We start from the raw sequence: 22,565 nt of genomic DNA, 5'->3' as shown, positions 1-22,565 counted from the left end.
TCTCTCTAAGATAAATTAAAACAACAACAACAACAAAAAACAACTACATTCTCTGAAACTGCTCTTGAGAAGCGTGATGCCATTCTGATTCCTTGGTGAAATGTTCTATCTGAATGGAAGATTTTAGGATATCTTTTTCAGTTCTCTTTCTGAAATTTCATGGTGCAGTGCTGTGGAATGGGTCTTTTTTCATTCATTGTGAGGGCATTTTGCCTTATTGAATCTGGAAACTCAGGTCTTTTCTTTTTGGGAAAACATTTTGTATTTTGGCCTTTTCTGTTTTCTTAGAACTTCTGTTTGTTGTGAGACTTTCTTTCTTCTTTTAAAGATTTTATGTATTTTTCAGAGAGAGAGAGAGCACAGGCAGAGTGGCAGGCAGAGGCAGAGAGAGAAGCAGGCTCCCCGGTGAGCAAGGAGCCAGATGTGGGACTTGATCCCAGGACCTGATCATGACCTGAGCTGAAGGCAGCAGCTTAACTGACTGAACCATCCAGGCGTCTCATGTTGTGGGACTTTCTTAATGCAGCCTATTTTCTTTTTCGTCTGAGTCAGTTCTTTGGAATATTACCTATTTGTTGTTTTTTCTGGGAGTTTTGTTTTGTATCATTTTGTGTTTCTAGCGGATTGCTCACATTCACTGATGTTCCTTTATTTATTATTATTTTTTAAAATAATCTGTACTTTTTGTTTTGGGGCTATCTCTTTGAGAACAGTTACTGTGAAATCTTCATTATCTCTGTTTCCTTTCATGTCTTTTGGTTTTGGTTGCTGTTTAATCTGACAGTTGTGCTATCTGGTGGCCCTTGATAGGTCGTTCAGGGGAGAGAACTGGCAGATTCTGTGCTTGCGGGCACTGTTGTTGGATGTGATGGAGAAGGGAGACCCAGATCCCTTTTGTTTGTTTGTTTTCTTTTTTGAATCAATTCTCTGCCAGAAGGTGTTTCCTCTTAGGCTGGTCACTTTTTCTGGGAAGAGAAATCCTTTCCTCTCTTACTAGCAAGCTGAGAGCAGGCTGCGGATGAGGTTGCAGGGCTGCCACCCTGCAGAGAGCTTTGGGAGCCAGATTGGAAAAGGGAGCTGATGGTGTCACTGTTTTTTATGTCATCTTTGACTTACTGGTCCTTTTTAGAGCAAGGCATCTCACATCCTCCCTCATTCCTTGACCTGGTATCTTCTATTCTGGACCCTTTCTGGTTCAGTACAACCAGAATTAAACCTCCTATTTTTTTCTGAGGCTAGAGGTGGATATTGCCTGATTGTTTGGGGACAGAGAGGAGACCTGAGGGGTCTAACTTCTGGCTCACAGTTCCAACAAGTTCTCCTATTTTCATTCCTGTGCCTTGCCCCTGTGTGCAGTGATTCCTGGACCTTTTTTTTTTTTTTTTTAAAGATTTTATTTATTTATTTGACAGAGAGAGATCATAGGCAGAGAGGCAGGCAGAGAGAGAGAGGGAAACAGGCTCCCTGCTGAGCAGAGAGCCCGACGCGGGACTCGATCCCAGGACCCTGAGATCATGACCTGAGCCGAAGGCAGCGGCCCAACCCACTGAGCCACCCAGGCGCCCCAGATTCCTGGACCTTTAATCACTGTCCTCTTGAGCGTTTTGCAGTACTCACTGGCCACATTTTTGGCTTTTCCCTCTGTAGCCTCAGACTTCAGCTTTTCCCTGCTGAGTCAGTTACTACCTGTCTTCCTGCTATCCGTTTTCCAAAATTCTGTTGACGTATCTCACCTGCCTTTTCCTCCCCCTTTCCCTTTTCCATCTATACCTTTATTATTCCCTTAGAGTCATTCTAAAGAGGCTTCAGGAGGGTGCAGAGAATTGTGTCCATTTCACCAATGTTTAAGTGGAAATTCAGGCCTTTGTACAAAGAAAACGAGTAATGACTTCGACTTCCACACCTCCACACCAGAACCTACCCTACTCCTGTCCCTTCACCTGCCACCCAGACCTGTGGCCCTTGTTCTTTCCCAGTAGCAACCACTATCATTCATGTGTATCCTTCCTATTCATGTAGATCCATTAAAGATGTGTAGTCTGTTTATTAGGCATATTTTAATTTCTTTCAACTACTGTTTTCAGTAGTGTATCATACCAATATACCTGATGTTATTTATCCAGTCCCCTCTTATGGATGTTTAGGTTTTTTGTTTGTTTGTTTGTTTTTACTATTACAAATACTACTACAATAATCTCCGTTTACTTTTGTAGTCACCATTTGCAGATGAGTAAGAGTTTTTCCAGAGAACTGTTTCCTTAACGTTTTAATGGATAAAATGGAGATGATTTAGAGGCTTTCTTTGAGGCTTGATGAAAACATTTCGCTGATTAAAAAAGGGGGGGATTTATTTATTTATGTATTTGAGAGAAAGCACACATAAGCAGGAGTTGGGGGAGGAAAAGAAGAGGAAGAGGGTGGGGAAAGGAATCTCAGGCTGACTCAGTGCTGAGCTTGGAGCCCAGTGAGAGTCTCCATCCCACAACCCTGAGGTCATGACCAGAGCTGAAACCTAGAGTCAGATGCTTAACTGCCTGAACCACCCAGGTGCTTCTGCAACCATCATTTTTGACCACAATTTGATTTTATCCTATAAAGTTGAAGATATGCCTCCCCTCACATTCAGTAATTCTACTCTTAGGTATATAATCTAAGGAAATTCTTACATATACAAGGAAGTTCATAATCTCATTGTTTGTAATAGCAAAACATAATAAACAATATATTGTAAGCAACTAATATCCATTGGACAAAAGAATGGTAAATAAATTGTGGTGTATCTATAGAATGAATAACAGAAATGGAAAGAAATGCACTTGTATGTATCAATAGGTAGGGAGGTCAGGAACATAGAACTGGATAAACAGCAAGTCTCAGAAGAGTATGTACAGTATGCTGTTGATACAAAGCTAATTCAAAAGCATGTAAAATTTAAAAATATGTTATTTAAGAATCTATACATATCTAGTTGAACCATTATGAAAAATAAAAGTCAAACACAAAATTCAGAAAACTCATTAGCTGCGGAGAAAAGAGAACAGAATCAAACGTGGCAACCAGGAGGATTGATGGGATTGGTAATCTTGTACTTATTAAGGTGGGTTTTTATTGTTCTTTATCCTTTAGTTACATTTTTTGGGTGTTATTTTAATTTAAATTTAAGTAATTAACGTATAGTATATTATTAGCTTCAGAGGTAGAGGTCAGTGATTCCTCAGTCTCACAGAATACCCAGTGCTCATTACATTATGGGCCCTCCTTAGTGTCCATCACCCAATTACCCTATCACACCCTCTCCCCTCCAGCAACCCTCAGTTTGTTTCCTAGGTCATTAATATTTTTTTAAATTTTATTTTGTACCTGTGATGAGAAAAGTAGAATTATGAAACTTCCAGATCTCTTCAAAAATTTTACTGAGAGACATGTTTTCTCTATCGTCCGTAATCTCTTTAACAATTCTGAAATCTAAAATATATTTTTAAAGGATTTATTTCATAGAGAGAGTGCTCATACGCACTGGGAAAGGAGCTGGAGAGGGAGAGAGAAAGAGGCAGACTCCCTGCTGAGCACAGAGCCCAACTCGGGGCTCCATCCCATGATGCTGAGATCACAGCCTGAGCTGAAACCAAGAGTCAGAGGTGAAACTAACCAGCTGAGCTACCCAGGCATCCCTAAAATCTAAAATATTTTGAGAACTGAAAAAAATTTTTCCTAACTCATTTGGCAGTATAACCTGTCTTGTACTAAACTCATTTGGTGGCAGAACTCTGATCCAGACTGACAAGGCAATTTATTTTAGTTGATACATGCATACATGTTATTTCAAAAAAATGTTAAAGAGTGTTTTATATATATTAAAACTATATGCACTGTATTCACCCCCCAAATTCCAGAAATCCTGAATTCTAAAGCACATCTAGATCCAAGGGTTTCAGGGGAGGGCTCATAGACCTGTGGTCATACCACCATTGACTAGAAACTTTGCAGTGATGGGTGACAAATCATAGATGAGAATTTGTTTTATTTCTGGTTGATGGAAGCTTCTTTTTTGTCTTTAAGAAGACAGTTTTTTTTTTTCCTTTTTAAACTGTATTCCAAGAGTGTGTTCATTTTTAAAATAACAGCTCTTTTCTTTCTTTGACAGCTATAATAATGAAACTGCTTGTGATAATGCAAGTGAAGTTCAAATTCAGTAGAACTTTTTTAACTTTAAGTATTTTTTAAAATGAAGTCTTTTCTAAACCATACACAGGTTGTTTTGCTAGTTTAATTCCTCTTCAGGATTCATATAATAAAATCAAAGCATCACTTATGGACCATTTTCTTCCATTGTCCAAAGTTGAAGTCTACCCTTGGATCTGTAAACTTTTTGTACACATTAATAGTTTTTTTTAAAAAAAGATTTTATTTATTTGACAGAGATCACAAGTAGGCAGAAACAGGCAGAGAGGGAGGGGTGGGGAAGCAGGCTCCCTGCTGAGCAGAGAGCCCGATGCGGGGCTCAGTCCCAGGACCCTGAGATCATGACCAGAGCCGAAGGCAGAGGCTTAACTCACTGAGCCACCCAGGCGCCCCACATTAATTAGTTTTTATGTGGTTTTTACAAATTCTGATTAAATTCATTATGTTTTCAGAACTGTCAAATTCAGTAAGGCATTTTTTAAAAAATTTATTTATTTGACAGAGAGAGATCACAAGTAGGCAGAGAGGCAGGCAGAGAGAGAGAGAGGAGGAAGCAGGCTCCCTGCTGAGCAGAGAGCCCGATGCGGGACTCGATCCCAGGACCCTGGGATCATGACCTGAGCCGAAGGCAGTGGCTTAACCCACTGAGCCACCCAGGCACCCCTCGGTAAGGCATTTTTAACCCAGCTTTATTAGGATGGAACTCACAGAAAGTGTACAGTTCAATGGCTCTTAGTGTATTCAAAAGTCATGTAGTCATCGCTATAATCTGATTCCAGAACATTTTCATCACTCCCAAAAGAAACCCCATATCCTTTAGTGGTTACTTTCTGTTCCTCTTTTATCCTGTTCCCTTGTTGCTCAATTACTAGAGCTTTCTAAAAAAGCGGGTCCTCTCTTTTTCTTTTTCTTTTTTTCAAGAGGGTCTTGGTTCTTGTGGCCCTTTGCAGAGTCAGGTTGTATTAAAAAAAAAGTTTCATTGAGATTTTACTGAATTTACAAATCATGTTGGGGAGAATTGACATCTTTACAATGTTGAGTTTTGTAATATAGAAAATGGTGTGGCTCTTTTTAAAGTTTAAACCTTTCTTTATAAAGTTTTATTTTCTTCATAAGATGATTGTATTTCTTTTGTGAAATTTGTACTTGAGTATCTTATATTCTTATATATTATATTTTCTAATTGGTGATGTTATTGCTGAGTTTTTTTTTTTTTTAAAGATTTTATGTATTTATTTGACAGAGAGAAATCACAAGTAGATGGATAGGCAGAGAGAGAGAGGGAAGCAGGCTCCCTGCTGAGCAGAGAGCCCGATGCGGGACTCGATCCCAGGATCCTGAGATCTTGACCTGAGCCGAAGGCAGCGGCTTAACCCACTGAGCCACCCAGGCGCCCTATTGCTGAGTTTTTAATGTGCTCTTGAATCGCACAACCTTGCTGAATTTCTTACTAGGTCTGAATCTCTCTTGGCTCTTCAGTGTAGATAATTATACTGTCTGGAAAGGAGAACACTTTCTCTTTTAATCTCTCTCTTTTTTTTTTTTTTTTAAAGATTTTATTTATTTATTTGAGAGAGAGAATTCTGGTATACTGTTGAATGGTCGGCATGCTCTTAGTTTTTAATAATTTATACTCAACAGCTCTCAGATCAGCCTTCCCTAAGAAGCCATATGCATTTCTTGCTCTGAATGTGTTTTATCAGCTCGACAAAGAAAGAAAAGGCATAGCTGAGATTTATTTTATCTGTTTTTCCGGTTCAGAACCTAATCTTGGGCAATTGAAATTTCATCCATTGAAATTTTAGTGTTCTATTTATTCATGTTTGGGGCTTGTTATGTTCACAGTGCCTTTTATTATTGTTTTTTAAAAATATCTGACTTGGGGGGCCACCAAGTGGGTGGCTCAGTTAAGCATCTGCATTCTGCCTTAGGCTCAGGTCATGATCCTGGGGTCCTGGTATCTAGCCCTGTGTTGGTCTCCCTGCTCATGTTTTTTCCTCTCCTGTCTGCTCCCCCATTTGTGCTGTCTCTCTGTCAAATAAAATCTTTGAAAAAACGATCTTTTAAAAAAAATTTAAAAACCTGACTGGGGATGCCTGGCTGGCTCAGTTGGTAGAGCATGCGACTCTTGATCTTGGGATTGTAAATTTGAGCCCTATGTTGGGTGTAAAGATTACTTAAAAATAAAATCTTGAAAAAAATCTGACTTAGGGGGAAATATTCAGGTTTATTTATTTAGTAGTATTTTTATCAGTAGCTTCTTTTCCAGTTGCCTTGCCAAACTAATATACTTTGTATATTTTAAGAACACTTACTTGTGTTAGGAGGTGAATATGGGTAAAAAGTATAGGCAAGTATTCTTTGTCCTGCTTTTACTCTTCCAGCTTTTCTGTAAATACGAAATTATTTCCAAAGAAAGAGTTTAAAATGTATTTGTTTTGTAAAAGTAGCACATGCCCATGATCAATATTTAAAAGGATACAGAACAAAGAACTCCTGCAACTGGGGGCGCCTGAGTGGCTCAGTGGGTTAATAAGCTTTTGCCTTCGGCTCAGGTCATGATCTCAGGGTCCTGGGATTGAGTCCCACATCGGGGGCTCTCTGCTGAGTGGGGAGCTTGCTTCCCCCTCTCTCTCTGCCTGCCGCTCTGCCTACTTGTGATCTCTGTCAAATAAATAAATAAAATCTTAAACAACAAAAAAAAAGACTCAATTTAAAGATGTGCAAAAGACTTGAACAGATACTTCAAAAAGGAAGATAAGAGAATGGCCAGTAAGCATATAAAAAAGTACTCGATGTCTTATCAGAAAAATGAAAAATAAAACCCCCATGAGGTACCAGTGGATCTCCTGGCATGGCTACATATGATGAGGATTTGGAGCATCTGGAACTCCATACTCTGCTGCTGGGAGTGGAAATCTTTGGAAACGTCTGGACGTTTTTTTCTTGTTTATTTTATTTTATTAAGATTTGTTGAATGTTGAATGTCATCAACATTAGACTGACACAAAAGAATATACCGTATGATTCCATAAAGGCCATAAATAGGCAAAATGAATTTTTTGTGATAGAAATAAGAACAATTGTCTCAGTGGGGTGGTAGGGCAGTGTAGAGTTGGGGTTGACTAGGAAGGGGCACAGTGGAACTTTTAGGGATGTTGGACATGTTCTGTATCTTGATAAGCACTTGTCAGACTCATCAGATAGTGTATTTAAGATCTGTGCATTTTACTTTATAAAGTTATACCTTATTTTAAAAAGTAAGAAAAAGAACACAAGGGGTATACATTGATCCAAGAGCATTCCCCTATATAAGTGCAATATAATTATCACACTCAGGAAATTTAGCATTAATTGCAACCCTTCTCTATCTACTATGCAGTTACATTTAAATTCCCCAGTATTGTCTTTCATAACATTTTAAATCAGGTTTCAACAAAGGATCACTCACTACCTATTAACTTTTTAAAAAAAGTTTCTTGATAGAAAATACCCTTGCAAAAAAATCGACGTCTTGAGTTTGAGAGCATAGTACGTGATTCCTACAATTCTCAGTAGCCCATTTCATTTGTTTCAGATGTCTGAAGTTTATATGGAAAGATTAAGGATCTTTATTTTATTATTATTATTTTTTCATTTATGCAGGAATTTTTATTCTTTAAATCTTCCAGTGTTTGGTGGAATCTTTTTTTTTTTTTTTTTGGAATGATTAAGGATCTTTAAAAAGGCAGAATTAGAATTGCAGATCTTGCTTTCATTTTCTTAAATGTTTTGTTCTGTTTGCTTTTTACTGAAAATACATGGCTTTGGAAATTAGGGGTAGCTTGAATTGCAAACAAGTGGGCAGTATTTCTGTTCAATAATGAGATTTGTAGTCAACACTAGGTTCCCCTAGACTCTCTGGGACCTAAAGAATGGAAATTTGCTTTTGTGTTTAGTGACTTAGCTGTCAAAGAAGCAGTTAGTATTATAATTGTTTAAATGTTATTTTTTGATCACAAAAGAATATACATTAATTGTAGAGAATACCCCGAACAAAAAGAAATTCCTCACAACTCTGCCACCTAGAGGTGCAGTGGCTAACACACGTGAGGAGTACCCTCTTGTCTTTTGTCTGCACACATGCTCACACAATTTTGTTTTTTAAATAGATGATGTAATCATAATGTACGAATTTAGCTGCTTAATTCACTTGGTGCATCATCAGCATTTCTCATTAAATAGTCTACAGTTTTACTTCAAATGACTGTCCACAGTAGTGTTAAAAATTCTGGAGTTACTTTTTATTTTAAAACTTTTTTATTGTAAAAATGTAAGAGTAAAATACATGCAGGGGCGCCTGGGTGGCTCAGTGGGTTAGGCCGCTGCCTTCAGCTCAGGTCATGATCTCAGGGTCCTGGGATCGAGTCCCGCATCGGGCTCTCTGCTCAGCAGGGAGCCTGCTTCCCTTCCTCTCTCTCTCTGCCTGCCTATCCATCTACTTGTGATTTATCTCTGTCAAATAAATAAATAAAATCTTTAAAAAAATACATGCAGCATAAATGTTCAGCTTAATGAATGTCATAAAGTAAAACACCCTCATACCTGCCACTCAGATCACGACTTGGAGTGTGGCTGACATCCAGAAGCCCCTCGTACACTTTCCCATTCACAGCGTCCTTCTTCCCTTAAAGGTTGGCTACCATTCTGTTTCAAAGTTCTGTTCTTGGCTTTTCTTGATTGCTTCCCAGCTGTGTTTGCATCCCCAGCAGTGTAGTTTAGTTTCGCCTGTTTTTGAACTTCTTACAAATGGAGTCATTACAGTGTGCATTCTTCTGTGTCTGGCTTCTTCCAGGCAGCATTTTGTTTTTCACATTCATTTATATTGCGGTTGTTTTTTTTTTTTTTTTAGATTTTACTTATTAATTTGACAGATATCACAAGTACGCAGAGAGGCAGGCAGAAAGAGATGGGGGAGAAGCAGGCGCCCTGCTGAGCAGGGAGCCCGATATGGGACTCGATCCCAGGACCCTGAGATCATGACCTGAGATGAAGGCAGAGGCTTAACCCACTGAGCCACCCAGGCACCCGCAGTTCATTTTTTATTGTGTGCTACCATGTTTTGATTCTGCTGATGGTGGGCACTTTGGTTGTATATGGTGCAGGTTTTATAGATGTCGCTGCCATGAACACCGGCTGTGCTTTGAGGTGTGTGTGTATGTATGTGTGCACGTGCGTGCAAGCACGTATTTCTCTAGGGAATCCAACTGTAGGATTGACATTGCTGGGTTTTAGGCTGTTTCTGCCTTCAGCTGTGCCAGATGACGCCAAACTATTCTCAAACGGTTGGATCCATTTTCTGTGTACCTGTTTCTCATCCTCAATAGCGCTACTTGGTATTGTTTTTAAACTTTCTTTAAAAATTTTTTTTATTTATTTAATTTATTTGACAGAGAGAGAGAGAGAGGGAATACAAGCAGGGGAAGCGGGAGAGGGAGAGGCAGGCTTCCCTCGGAGCAGGGAGCCCAATGTGGGGCTCGATCCCAGGACGCTGGGATCATGACCTAAGCCAAAAGCAGACGCTCAACAATTGAGCCACCCAGCCACCCACTGCTTGGTATTGTTAAACTTTAATTTTAGCTGTTTTTACAGATGTGGTCATATCTCCTTGTGGCTTCATTTGCCTTATAGTGTGTTCTCCTTATTGTTCGTGACGTTAAATAGGTTTATATGTGAATGTCAGCCATTTGAATATCCTGTTTGGCGCAGTACTTAATTCATGATCTTTTGCCTCTTCTTTTCCTGGGTTTCCTTTTTCTTATTGATTTATGTAGTTTAGATACATGATCTTTATCAGTTACATGAGTTGCAGATACCTTCTCCTACATTGTAGGTAGCTTGCCCTTTTTATTCCATTAATGGTGTCTTGTACGGAACAGAGGATCTTAATTTTAATGTAGTTCCGTTGATTGACTTTCTCTTTTTAGGGATTAATGCTTTCCATGTCCTGTGTTGAGTCTTAGAAATGGAAGTGTTGGCTTAAGAGGTTTTTAGATTTCCACTTACAATGTACTGTACTCTGCCACTGGCAGTGCGTGAACCTTTTGATACCATTTTCACTCTCCCTGACAGTGTGGGCGTGACTCCCCCACCTTCTCCCCAGAACTGGAGTGCTTTGTCTGTTCATTAATAAGTATTGTATCTTAGTTTGCTACCGAGGCTCAAAGAATGAGTTTGTTGCATCATTCTGTGCACATGGCAGCCACTAAGCTTAGTTGCAAGGTTAATACTAAAAACATTCTTTAACTTTTGATTCTGAGGAACATTTACAGCTGGTAGGAAAAGAGATAAAGATCCAAAAAGCTGTTTTCTTTTTCTTAATTTAAGTCAGCATGATTTGGGTTTAAATTAATGACAGTAAATTAATGAAGACTTAATATAGTGGATCATGGGACCCATGAAATTGATGAATTAGAATTTTGTAGATTTCCTTTTTAAATTCCTGCTATGTTTGTAAGAGGTAGAATCATGACTTTATCTACTCTTCTTCACACCTTTTATTAAAGAAGACATTCTTAGGGCGCCTGGGTTTATTAAAGAAGACATTCTAGGTCTCAGTGGGTTAAGCCTCTGCCTTCGGCTCAGGTCATGATCTCAGCATCCTGGGATCCAGTTCCGCATCTGGCTTTCTACTCAGCAGGGAGCCTGCTTCCTCCTCTCTCTCTCTCTCTCTCTCTCTCTCTACCTGCATCTCGGCGGACTTGTGATCTCTGTGAAAATAAATAAATAAAATCTTAAAAAAGAAGAAGAAGAGGAGGAAGAAGAAGACAGTTCTTACCCTGACTTATCTCTGCTTCTCCTCTCCCATCTCTTAATATTCAGAGTCCTTTCTAATTGCAAGGTGGGAGGTGGCCCCTTGGTTTTCCCTGGGAATGAGTGGAGTTGAACTCAGACTGCCACAGAGCCCATTGGAAGGAGTTTCTTTTAGGAGATGAAATCTGGAGTTTCTTTTAGGAGATGAAATCTGCTTTCCTCCATCTTCCAGTTTGGGTTGCTGGCACTTTCCCGGGCCTCAAAGATACTCAGAATCTTAGGCCCCCAGCACAGTGTCTCACCATCTACCCCTCTGTTCACTCTTGACCCTCAGGCGCCTAGGGTCCCTGATGAAATCTGCAATTTCCTTGTATTTGGAATGTTCTTCCACATTTGTTTATCCCTTTATCTAGAACTCCCTCTGCTCCTGTCTGCTCCTGCCAAGCCATCTACCTGCTATCTAACTTCTTTTAAAATTCAGTTTAGGGGCAGCTGGGTGGCTCAGTGGGTTAAGCCGCTGCCTTCTGCTCAGGTCATGATCCCAGGGTCCTGGGATCGAGTCCCGCATCAGGCTCTCTGCTCAGCAGGGAGCCTGCTTCCCTATCTCTCTCTCTCTCTGGCTGCCTCTCCGTCTACTTGTGATTTCTCTCTGTCAAATTAATAAATAAAATCTTTTAAAAAAATAAAACTCAGTTTAAGGGGCACCTGGGTGGCTCAGTGGGTTAAAGCCTCTGCCTTCGGCTCAGGTCATGATCTCAGGGTCCTGGGATCGAGCCCCGCATCGGGCTCTCTGCTCCGCGGGGAGCCTGCTTCCCCCGCCCCTCTCTCTACCTGCCTCTCTGCCTACTTGTGATCTCTGTCTGTCAAATAAATAAATAAAATCTTTAAAATAAAATAAAACTCAGTTTAAGCAGCACATCTCTCTGCAGGCCTTAGCCCCATGCCCTCTTTCTTCCAGCTCACTGAGTTAGCTGTTCCCCTTCCAGACTGCTGCAGCTCTCTCTGTAACTCTGTTGCTGTGCTTTGTATTGTCATAGATTTGGTTTTCTTTCTTACTCAGTTGAACTCCTTGAGGGCAGGGCCCCGATTTCCACCTTCTGTCTTGCAGCCAGGAACTAGCATGATGTAGCTTATAGGAGGCACTCCATAAACATTTACTGAGTGGACTGAATGGGCAATTATGTCTAACTTTTGTGATGTACATGTGAAAAGATTTTGCAGAGAAAGAGATCAGTTAGAAGAGGGATAGGAACTTACCAGTATTCCAAACTTCTTCTAAAGTAGCGTGCATTTAGGAGTGACTGCTGTGCCTGTGGGATCTGTCAGGTTTTGCTCACCTGAGTTGTGCCTTGCTGTCACAGAAGGATGCCCTGCAGTGGTCTCGCAGTCCGGCTGCAGTGGAAGGAGAGGAGCCAGAGGACACAGCCGACGTGGAGAGCTGTGGGTCTAATGAAGCCAGCACTGTGAGCGGTGAAAACGATGGTAAGTACGTCTCTCACAGGATGGGCCAAGAGCCACAGGCGGCGGTTGGAGACTAACCTTTATTTCCCTCTCTGCCAGTTTCTCTTGACGAAACATCTTCGAATGCATCCTGTTCTGCAGAATCTCAGAGTCGGCCTCTTTCCAGTCCCAGGGACAGCCACAGGGCTTCTTCACAGGTAGGGAGGAGAGTTGGTGGCTAGGCTGGGGTAGGTAAGGCCAGGTATGAGACAGGACTCTGCCTGTGCTGCTGACTGTGAGCATGTTGGAGGGGGTGTGGTGGTGGTCTCCACCTGTTAGTACAGTTAAAATGGACAGTGGATCTGAGAGCAGAGTGATTGGTTTTTCTTCATTACCACAGATGGATAGTTTTGCTCTTACTTCCGACAAACACGGAACGCGGATAGAACAGTGCAGAGTAGGGGGCATGCAAGCTTGGGAATCAGCACTTGGAATGATGGCCCTGGTGCTCGCTAGCTTTGGGATCATGGGCAAATTCCTTATTTGTAAAACAGGGTGATGGTATGTTCCATTCTTCTTGGGGTGGCGGTCGGCACAGGGGCCAGCGCCTGGCTCAGTGACATTAGTCCGTGCTGCTCTCGGCGGGACCCTCCTGAGCGGGTTGAGTATGAACTCTGTTGTAGCAAACAGTGGCTGGGGACATGGTGGAGATGGACTGCTCGTGCAGCCCTGCAGGGGATTCAGGATCCTTTTGTAATCCCTCGGGCATCTAGGCAAACAAGCAAAAGAAAAAGACTGGGGTGATGCTGCCACGAGTTGTCCTGACTCCTCTGAAGGTAAACGGGGCCCACGTGGAATCGGCGTCAGGTACGTGCAAACTTGTGATGTGAGGCTCCTTCCTCAGGTCTTGGGGCCTGCCCCCATCTGGCAGCAGCGTGTGACCTAGGTGGCGCAGTGCCTGTCAAGCCAGGAGGCCCTCCTGGTGGGCAGCACGCTGTGGTGGTGAGGCCTGAGCTAGGTTCCAGTGCCGGGCTCTGCCGTGCACATTGCCCTTGGCCTCGCAGGGCAGCGAGAGGGTCCGATGGAGGAGTGTGCAGGAGCTTGGTAAAGGTGCAGTGCTGTGCAAACGAAGATGGCGGTTTGGCGTTCTCACGGGATAATGTAAAGCCAGACCGTGAGGTGGTGGTCTCGGACAGCCCAAGTTGGGCCACGGAAGCACCGGCTATTGCTGGCAGTGTCTCAGGGAGAGCTGGGAGAAGTAAGCTTGTCTGAGAGCCCTGGGCGCGGCGGGTGATGCTTTTGACCAGTGGAATGCTGTGCCTTCAGGGTTCTCGGGCCGCCACGCCGATGGCGAGAGCGGCAGCCCGTCCAGCAGCAGCAGCGGCTCTCTGGCCCTGGGCAGCGCTGCTACTCGTGGCCAGGCCGAGGTCGCCCGGGACCCTGCCCCGCTCCTGAGAGGCTTCCGGAAGCCGGCCACAGGTGAGTGGCTTGGCACTCATTTCTCTGCCTGTAAGGGGGGCCCCTGCAGGCTTAGTGAGAAGACACAGTCCTCTGTTCTACTTCCTTTACCAGTTTATTTTGACTTCTTGGGTGGCCCTCTGTTTTTTTTGTTTGTTTGTTTCTTACCTTATATTTTGGTTATTTCACATGTTAGATCTTCTCTGCTAGACTGTGAGGGAACTTGTGGGCAGAGATGGTGCCACATTGTTCCTTGTATATCCCTGCAAAGCGTGGCCTGTGCCTGCCTTGGTACTGCTTAGTAAGTGTTTGGGGTGAGTGAAAATTGCTTTTGAGCTTCTCAGTGAAGAATTCCAGCATCCATTTTCTTTCTTTGGTAGCATCCTGTCACATTTGTTCTTAACATCCAAAGTTTCGGTCAGGCACCCTTTTTTCTAGTCTTGTCATAACGTTGAGTGGAAGGAAGACTTTGTTGAATTTGAGGTTGCAAGCAAATTCAGTGGTATGCTCCTCCCTGTTCTCAGTAGGGCTATTTGCAAGGCCAGAATGCTGCCTGCTAGTTCAAGATTTATTTCTCAAAACCCACAGGCTGGTTATTTGTGGATGGGCCACCTGAAACCATTAAGAAGACTGGCCTTGGCTTCTGAACGTTAGAATTAACCATTGCCCGAGTGGGAACAGGGTTTTCCGTCTTACTGCTTTTCCAACTCATCAGCAGCGCTTAACCTTTAGGTCTCCGTTCTTAGTGATTTTTTTTCAAATAAAAGTAATATCTACTGAGGTTTCTGTGAGAGAGTTATATTGACATCTCAGTGGCTTTAAACAGCCTAGTACCTTTCTGTGTGGAGATCATAGCTCTCCATCCTGGTCAGGGAAGGCTTCTGCAGAGTGTTCTGTAGTATACTAACTAGATTCGCTTTTAGGCAACTTCCATTGTTTCTCCAGTTGGCTTTGTGGAGCCTGTTCTGCTTTGGAGGGACACTGACAGCCTGCCCCCGCCCCCACCTGCTTTTCTTTGGGAAGAGTGTCCTCTTCAGCCTGTGTCACAGCTTGGTACAGTCTCCTCTGAGAGGATGCAGGCCCAAGTGTTCTCTTGGGTTGGATGGAAACAGCAGTAACCTGGACAGAATAATTGTGACATGTAGGTTAGGGTGGACTAGATGTGTGTGCAGATAAGTTCTGGGTAGTTTGGGTGCTGCCACTAAAATTTTTCCCTCAGTTGGCATTTGCTCTTTTGCTTTGAAAAGCTGAAAATCTATACCTTGCTTCTTGCTGCTTCAAAATCACAGGTCAGATGAAGCGCAACAGAGGGGAAGAGATCGATTTTGAGACGCCTGGGTCCATTCTTGTCAACACCAACCTCCGGGCCCTGATAAACTCTCGGACCTTCCATGCCCTGCCAGCCCACTTCCAGCAGCAGCTCCTCTTCCTCCTGCCTGAAGTGGACAGACAGGTGCGGATGGGTAGCCACCTCTTTGCCTCTCTCTGGGTGGGCTTCTGTTCTCTTTCTCAGTTTCTTTATTGTGCTTTTCGCCTTGATCCTTCTAGGTGGGGACAGATGGCCTCTTGCGTCTCAGCAGCAGCGCACTGAATAACGAGTTTTTCACTCATGCGGCTCAGAGCTGGCGGGAGCGCCTGGCTGATGGTGAGTGGATATTCTCAGATGGCTTGAGAGGCACCTGCCATGTGTGGCGTCACTTGTCCTGGGTATTTAGAATGCACACATTCATTTTGCACCAATCTCTCCCCCCACCCCCAGGGTTATTTAATAATATAAGGCAGGCTTTTCTCACTATACCGATGAATGTGGTCGGTGTTACTGTGTCTGTAGCTTTAAAGAAGGTACAGAGTGTTTGGGCTTTTGCTGTTTTGAGTTTATGTATCCACCTGCATCACCTCATCACCATTAGAACTCCAGACTCGCGGTCTTCCCAGTAATGCTGGCGCTGTCTAGATGGGTGGAGGAGAGTTCACCATGGCACGGACTTACACGTTGAGTTCTACCAGGTGCTCTTTTTAGACATTGCCACTAGGAGTGGAGTGATAGTCAGCTGCTCTTAATTTAATTTTATGGGGAAGCTATGTGGGGAGTGTGCTGGGAGGTCCCTAAGGAAACTCCTAGGTTTGATGATTCACTGGGAGGCCTCACAGGACTGCTCCTGCAGTTGTACTCATGGCTATGACTTATCACAGTGAAGGAATACAGAGCAAAATCAGCAAAGGGAAAAGATGCTTGGGGTGAGGTCCAGAGAAACCCGGCGCAAGCTTCCAACGTCCTCTGTTAGAGGAGGCACACAGGATGTGCCCAGTTCTCCCAGCAGTGAGTTGTGACAGCACGTGTGAAATGTAATCTGTAGGGGAAGCTCAGTAAGACTCGGTAACCAGGTTTTTTTTTTTTTTCTCTCGGAGCTGATTGTGCGGGAAACCTCTGCCTGGCACATAACCACATTCCAGATTCCCTGAAGGAAAGCAGGTGCTTGCTGTAAACCATCTTGTTTGCATAAACAGTTTAGGCACAGTGAGCCATTCATGTTAGTTAAGGGGCTGGGAATCCTCCTGAAATCCAAGCTCCCAGATGTCAGCCAAGGGCCAACCTTGTAAGCAGGCCTTTCCAAGAACAAGCCATCAGGCCTGCTCTGTGAGCCTGGTTCTGCACAGGGAGTAAGAATGGTTCTTTTCTTCATTTGTTTCTTTTTTGATTTTCTGATCGATCGATGTGTTACTTGTCGAAGACTGATTATCCGAGGGAAAAGTCAATTTCCCTCATCATGCAAGTGTTCTGTCATGACCGTGAACATGATGTGGCTCTGGAGAAGACAGGAATAAATGTGAAGAAGACAGCGTTAAAAGGGAAAAGAGCTCCACACCCACCAAAGTCCTGTGTATTTTGAAAAGTCCTGATGTGGTGGAATTGTAAGCGTTGGCTTTCTGTAAGACAGACCTTAGCACCCTGAATGCACACACTCCAGAAACTTTATTTCTCTTTAGGCGAATTCACTCATGAGATGCAAGTCAGGATCCGACAGGAAATGGAAAAGGAAAAGAAGGTGGAACAGTGGAAGGAAAAGTTCTTTGAAGACTACTATGGACAGAAGTAAGGCCCTGGGTGCTGCGAGTCCTGGTCTGGGCTTTGGGGGGCAGAGAGGCAGATGCTGTCTGAGTTCTGAGTTGCACATGCCAACATGTGGGGCGAGAACAGGTTGGCCACCTTGGTTTACCCGGCTTGTTAAGCTTAACGCCATTCGTAGGAAAGCTAACATACATTTTTCTGTGGTTAGTGCTTGTGTAGCACGCAGATTTATTTTGTTCTGATCTATCTAACAGCTACACTAAAATAGGCATGCGCTCTCTGCCCTGTAACTGATGGTGTGAGTTTGGTTTGCAGATTGGGTTTGACCAAAGAAGAGTCGTTGCATCAGAGCACGGGCCATGAGGAGGCTGACATCAAGAGTGACTTGCGTGTCTCAGGAGAATCAGCACGGCCACAACGTGGTCCAGCCACCCGGCAGCGAGATGGGCATTTCAAGAAACGCTCTCGTCCAGATCTCCGAACCAGAGCCAGAAGGAATCTGTACAAAAAGCAGGAACCAGAACAAGCAGGGGTCGCTAAAGACACACAGTCTGTTGCCCCGGACATTCCTGTCTATAAGGATGGGGAGGCTGAGAGTGACTCAGCAGAGGCGGGCAGCCCGCATCTGCCTGGCATGGCCTCTGTAGTACCTGACCCAGAGAGTCCTGAATTTCTTACCCAACCGGTGGCTTCCCGGACGCAGACCGATCCAGGCGACCTGGCACGGGCCTCCGTGTCTCCAGACAGGATTCCTAGCTTGCCTCAGGAGACTGCGGATCAGGAGCCCAAGGATCAGAAAAGGAAGTCCTTTGAGCAGGCGGCCTCCGCATCCTTTCCCGAAAAGAAGCCGCGGCTTGAAGATCGTCAGTCCTTTCGTAACACAATTGAAAGTGTTCACACCGAAAAGCCACAGCCCACCAAAGAGGAGCCCAAAGTCCCGCCCATCCGGGTAGGCAGCTGTTTGATTCCTGGCTGTCCTGTGGCCAGGTTCCCTTCAAGGGTCAGGATATGTGCAGAGCCCCTTTGCAGAGACAGAAGTCTCCAGGTGCTTGTGTTAATTACATGAGAGTGTAGAGCCCTGTACAAGAGAGCCATTCATGAGCCTGACTTGATGGCCAGGGGGATAAGGTTCTTTTCTTCCTCACTGCTTTGTTCACTCTGTTGAAGTTCTCTCTGGAGGTCAGAATCCTTTGCGGTTTTTAAATCTTTTATTAGGTGGTGTTAGATTCTTTGCAGTGACTCACATAGTCCCACCAGAAATTAAATTTAGATAGAAGCATGGCATATGACGGCCCTTGAGTGGAGTCGTCTAAGAATGGTGTGGTGTCACGGACAGCCATTTTACTGCCAGTATTTCATTTTTAAAGGAAATTATTTGATTCTTAAGGCCATGTCCCCTAAGCTACTAGAACCTTGGTTTAGTTCTACAGTTCCTAAGTCAGATCACCCAGTCAACTAAAACTGTTTTCCCATTCCTCTCTTGCAGATTCAACTTTCACGTATCAAACCACCCTGGGTGGTTAAAGGTCAGCCCACTTACCAGATTTGCCCCCGCATCGTCCCCATCACGGAGTCCTCCTGCCGGGGCTGGACTGGTGCCAGGACCCTCGCAGACATTAAAGCCCGTGCTCTGCAAGTCCGAGGGGCGAGAGGCCACCACTGTCATCGAGAGGCGGCCACCACTGCCATCGGAGGGGGGGGTGGCCCGGGTGGAGGTGGCGGCGGGGCCACCGATGAGGGAGGTGGCAGAGGCGGCGGCAGTAGTGATGGTGGTGAGGCCTGTGCCCACCCTGAGCCCAGCGGAGCCCCGGGCACCCCTGGAGAGTGTGCGTCAGATCTACAGCGAACACAACTATTGCCGCCTCGTCCTCTGAATGGGGAGCATATCCAGGCTGGGACTGCCATGTCCAGAGCCAGGAGAGAGGACCTGATTGCTCTTAGAAAGGAGGAGAGCTGCCCACGGCAGAGGGTTCCAGATGTCCTCACAAGTGGGCTAGAAGATGCTTCCCAACCCCCCATTGCTCCAACTGGGGACCAGCCCTGCCAGGCTTTGCCCCCACTGTCCTCCCAAACCCCAGCCCCAGAGAGATTAGTTGAGCAGCCTGCTTTGCATCTAGATGTTAGAACTGAACATGAGCCTGGTACCACTTCCTGGGAAAGCGATGATGAGGATCGTGGACCCTCTGTTCCCCCAGACAGTGGTCCTGTGCAGTCTCTACTAGGGGATGTTGTATTGGAAGGAGGACCTGGCCAGGCTCTAGACCGAGATGATCACCCCACCATGAAGGATCCTGTGAATGTGACTCCTAGTTCCACCACTGTATTGCCATTGGCTGGTTGCTTGCAGGATAGACGGTGTGATGAGGAATTGGGACTTGGTGATTCATGCCCACCCACGAGGGAAAGTGCTACTAGACAAGAAGACTTGACAACTGAGGCCCTCGTCTCTGATGGTGCTGCTCCTTGGGTGCTCGGCCTATCAAAGGATGAGGCAGTGGAACAGCCTGGACCAGACTTGAGGGAACGTGTCCCATCTGTTGAGCCCCAGGCTGTAGAAGAGTGGGAGAAAGCTCTGCCCGTCATTCCTGCGTTACCTGGGGAGTTGACAGCTGGGGAGGGGCTAGACCCCCCTAACCACTTTCCTTTGCTCTGGACAGTACCGTCTCAGGGGTGTGCTGATGATGGTGCTGGCAGCGACCGCAACCCAGTGGAAGGTGAAAAGTTGAGAATCAATGGAGACTCGGAGGCACTGAGTCCTCATGGCGAGTCCACAGATACAGCTTCTGACTTTGAAGGTCACCTGTCTGAGGACAGCAGCGAGGCTGACTCCAGTGAGGCCACCGTTGTGAAGAGAGCCTTGGCTGTGGACACGGATGAGAAACACTCTTGGAACCACTCTGCCTCACTCTCCAAAATGAATGGTGACCGGAGTCTGGTTACAAGGACAGACAGCATGGCTACTCCTCAGAGCTGGGTGTCTCGTGTATGTGCAGCCCCCCAAAAGATTCCAGATTCCCTGCTGCTGGCTAGCACCGAGTACCAGCCGAGGCTTCTGTCTCTGGGCAGGCCTGGGTCCTCATTGGAGGCCACTAACCCACTCGTGATGCAGTTGCTGCAGGGTAACTTGCCCCTAGAAAAGGTTCTTCCCCCAGCCCAAGGCACCGGCAGACCAGAATCCCCACGACTCCCACTTCTGAAAGAACAGAGCCTTGGCGGCTCCCTGGGAGTGCGATCTTCGCAGGATTCAGCAGAAAACAGTTGTGTGGTTGGCAAGAGCAGCTCCCGCCCTGTAAGAGCTTCAAAGGAGCCTCTTCTGCCTGAGAGCCGTGAAGCAAGCCCTGGTCTTGCCAGGCTGGAGCCCAGCCAGGCTCCTGGAGCACCCCAGAAGATTTCCAAGACAGTCCCAGGTCTGGACTCCCTCTATGCAGGGACAGAGCTGACGGCTGCCTCTGGGAAAGCAGAACTGGATTCCAAAGAGCAGTTTTCTCCTGCTAGTTTGGAAGATAAGGAAGCCAGTGACGTGTCCCAGTGCAGTAATTTGAATGCTCCCCCAGCCAGAAGCCCCGGAAATCTCACTACCTCGAGAGCCCCTTGTTTCTCATCTCCAAATGCAGTCTCCCTGGATCCCGATCAGACAGGTCGGGCCCTGGGTAGTCAGAACAGTGCTGGAGGCCAAGGGAAGAAGCTCTTCGGCCCCAGGAATGAGGCTGCAGCCCTTCAGCGCCCCAAACCTGTGGAGCCAATGCCACTGCCCGCTGATGCCCCTCCTAGTTTTCCTAGTTGGAAGTTGGGGCCAAGTAAAAACTCTGTGTCTGGTGGGGTACAGACCGCCAGAGAAGACTGGGCTCCAAAGCCACCACCTGTCTCTGTTGGTGGCATCAAGAGCGAAAAGACTTCTGGGGGGAGCCCTCTCAAGGCAAACGCCGAGAACAGAAATGCCACTGGGCCTGGTCCTCGGGAGCTAGTGGATCAGTTGCAAGGGATGCCCTTTGTCCTTGACCTGCCCTTCTGGAAATTACCCCGAGAACCTGGGAAAGGGCCTGGGCAGCCTCTGGAGCCTTCCTCCATCCCCTCCCAACTCAATATCAAACAGGCATTTTACGGGAAGCTTTCCAAACTCCAGCTAAGTTCCACCAGCTTTAATTACTCCTCCAGCTCCTCCACCTTTCCCAAAGGCCTTGCTGGAAGTGTGGTGCAGCTGAGCCACAAAGCAAACTTCAGTGCGAGCCACAGCGCATCCCTTTCCTTGCAGATGTTCGCCGACAGCAGCACCGTGGAAAGCATCTCGCTCCAGTGTGCGTGCAGCCTGAAAGCCATGATCATGTGTCAGGGCTGTGGCGCGTTCTGTCATGACGACTGTATCGGACCCTCCAAACTCTGTGTATTGTGCCTTGTGGTGAGATAATAAATTATGGCCATGGGAAAAGTTGTATATTTAGTGTGCGTATTTTGATAATGATTGATCTTACATCTGTATACAGGATATCATTGATATAATAGACTCTCTTTCTCCAGGCAAGAACACTCTTGCCCCTCCCTAAAATTTGTAGTGCTAAAGCCCCTCTGTCACTTACCAACTCTTCTGGGTCTGCTGGAAGGGTTTCCTTCGGGGCAAGGCATTGGGCTGCCCAAGGTCAGCTGGCCAGCTTGAGCTCTTGTGCAGACAGAGCCTGGTGTGGTGTGGGGAGCCAGCCTTGACACCCAGAGGGACTTGAAAGTGAAGAAAGAAGGTTGTGTTCTCCATCAAGGGAACTAACCTGCCTGAACTGAGTAGGCATGTCAGTCTTCCACTGCCCCCTCCCTGCCATCTTCCCTTCTGCTGCTCCCTCTAGGGGAGCCGATGGCTGGGGAAGCCAACACAGGGTTAAAGTAACTCCCAGCAGTGCCCACTAGGGGGCCCAAGCACCTGCTGACCTCAGGGTCACAGTTCAGTCATTTGACAGTTGACAGGAGCCAGTTTGACCTTAGGTTCTGTTGCCGAAGCAAATTTGAGACCTTGCTGTCTCAGTACAATTCACTGGCCTGCAGGAGCTTTTGGAACCTTGAATAGACTTGCTCGGACAATGGGGTTGGGCATAGGGTTGTCTTTCCTTTTAAATGCCACCTGTAGACCTTGTGAGGCAGATGTCCAGATGTTTGGCAGGTGAATTCCTCTGCTTAACATACTCCCTGTCACTTTGGACTCGATGGGAGTGGGCATCTCCACGCACCTGTGTATGTGAAAGTCATTTTACATTTCAAAGCAGTGTGTTTTTCTTATTTTTATATTTTTAACTCTTTATCCTTGGATGTATAAAGTGAACTTTTTGGCTTCTGTAAGTATGCTCTATGCACCTCTAATGTTTTATCATGTATTTATATGTTGTACACAGTACTGGCCGATTCTGTAAATGGATGTATTGTACAGAGAACACAAGTGTCTCTCCCTTATTAACCGTCTCCGGCGTCATCTCATTAAAGTGGCGCGTTTCTTTCTGCTGGTGTCAGAGCCGCCACATGTTGTGCTGCCCGACAGGAGGGCGGAGCAACTGACGTGTGATCTGCCAGCGCAGCCCCGTGCCCTGTCCTGGTCGCCCAGTGGACCCGCCACGGCCTGCAGAGCTGCGGCCAGCCCTCCCGCACT

At 45.6% G+C, this 22,565-nt stretch overlaps 1 protein-coding gene across 3 annotated transcripts in view; it reads left to right on the top strand.

Moving 5' to 3' along the window:
• ASXL1 (ASXL transcriptional regulator 1) overlaps positions 1-22,353 on the top strand; it is a 78,755-nt gene extending 56,402 nt beyond the window's left edge. For 2 of the 3 annotated variants that reach the window (XM_044263258.1, XM_044263257.1), the window contains 9 exons: positions 12,336-12,456; positions 12,535-12,632; positions 13,188-13,281; positions 13,741-13,893; positions 15,162-15,325; positions 15,421-15,517; positions 16,861-16,966; positions 17,258-17,891; positions 18,429-22,353. In XM_044263258.1, the coding sequence (XP_044119193.1) occupies positions 12,336-12,456; positions 12,535-12,632; positions 13,188-13,281; positions 13,741-13,893; positions 15,162-15,325; positions 15,421-15,517; positions 16,861-16,966; positions 17,258-17,891; positions 18,429-21,347 (4,386 nt within the window). In that variant the 3' untranslated portion in view covers positions 21,348-22,353. The remainder of the gene's footprint in view (positions 1-12,335; positions 12,457-12,534; positions 12,633-13,187; positions 13,282-13,740; positions 13,894-15,161; positions 15,326-15,420; positions 15,518-16,860; positions 16,967-17,257; positions 17,892-18,428) is intronic. The other variant, XM_044263259.1, reaches the window with a different exon arrangement.
• Positions 22,354-22,565: the final 212 nt, after the last annotated feature.

Source organism: Neovison vison, chromosome 8, assembly GCF_020171115.1.
Source record: "Neovison vison isolate M4711 chromosome 8, ASM_NN_V1, whole genome shotgun sequence".
NCBI lineage: Eukaryota > Metazoa > Chordata > Mammalia > Carnivora > Mustelidae > Neogale > Neogale vison.
Note: the sequence above shows the minus strand (reverse complement) of the source record. Positions and strands in the feature narration are given on the sequence as shown.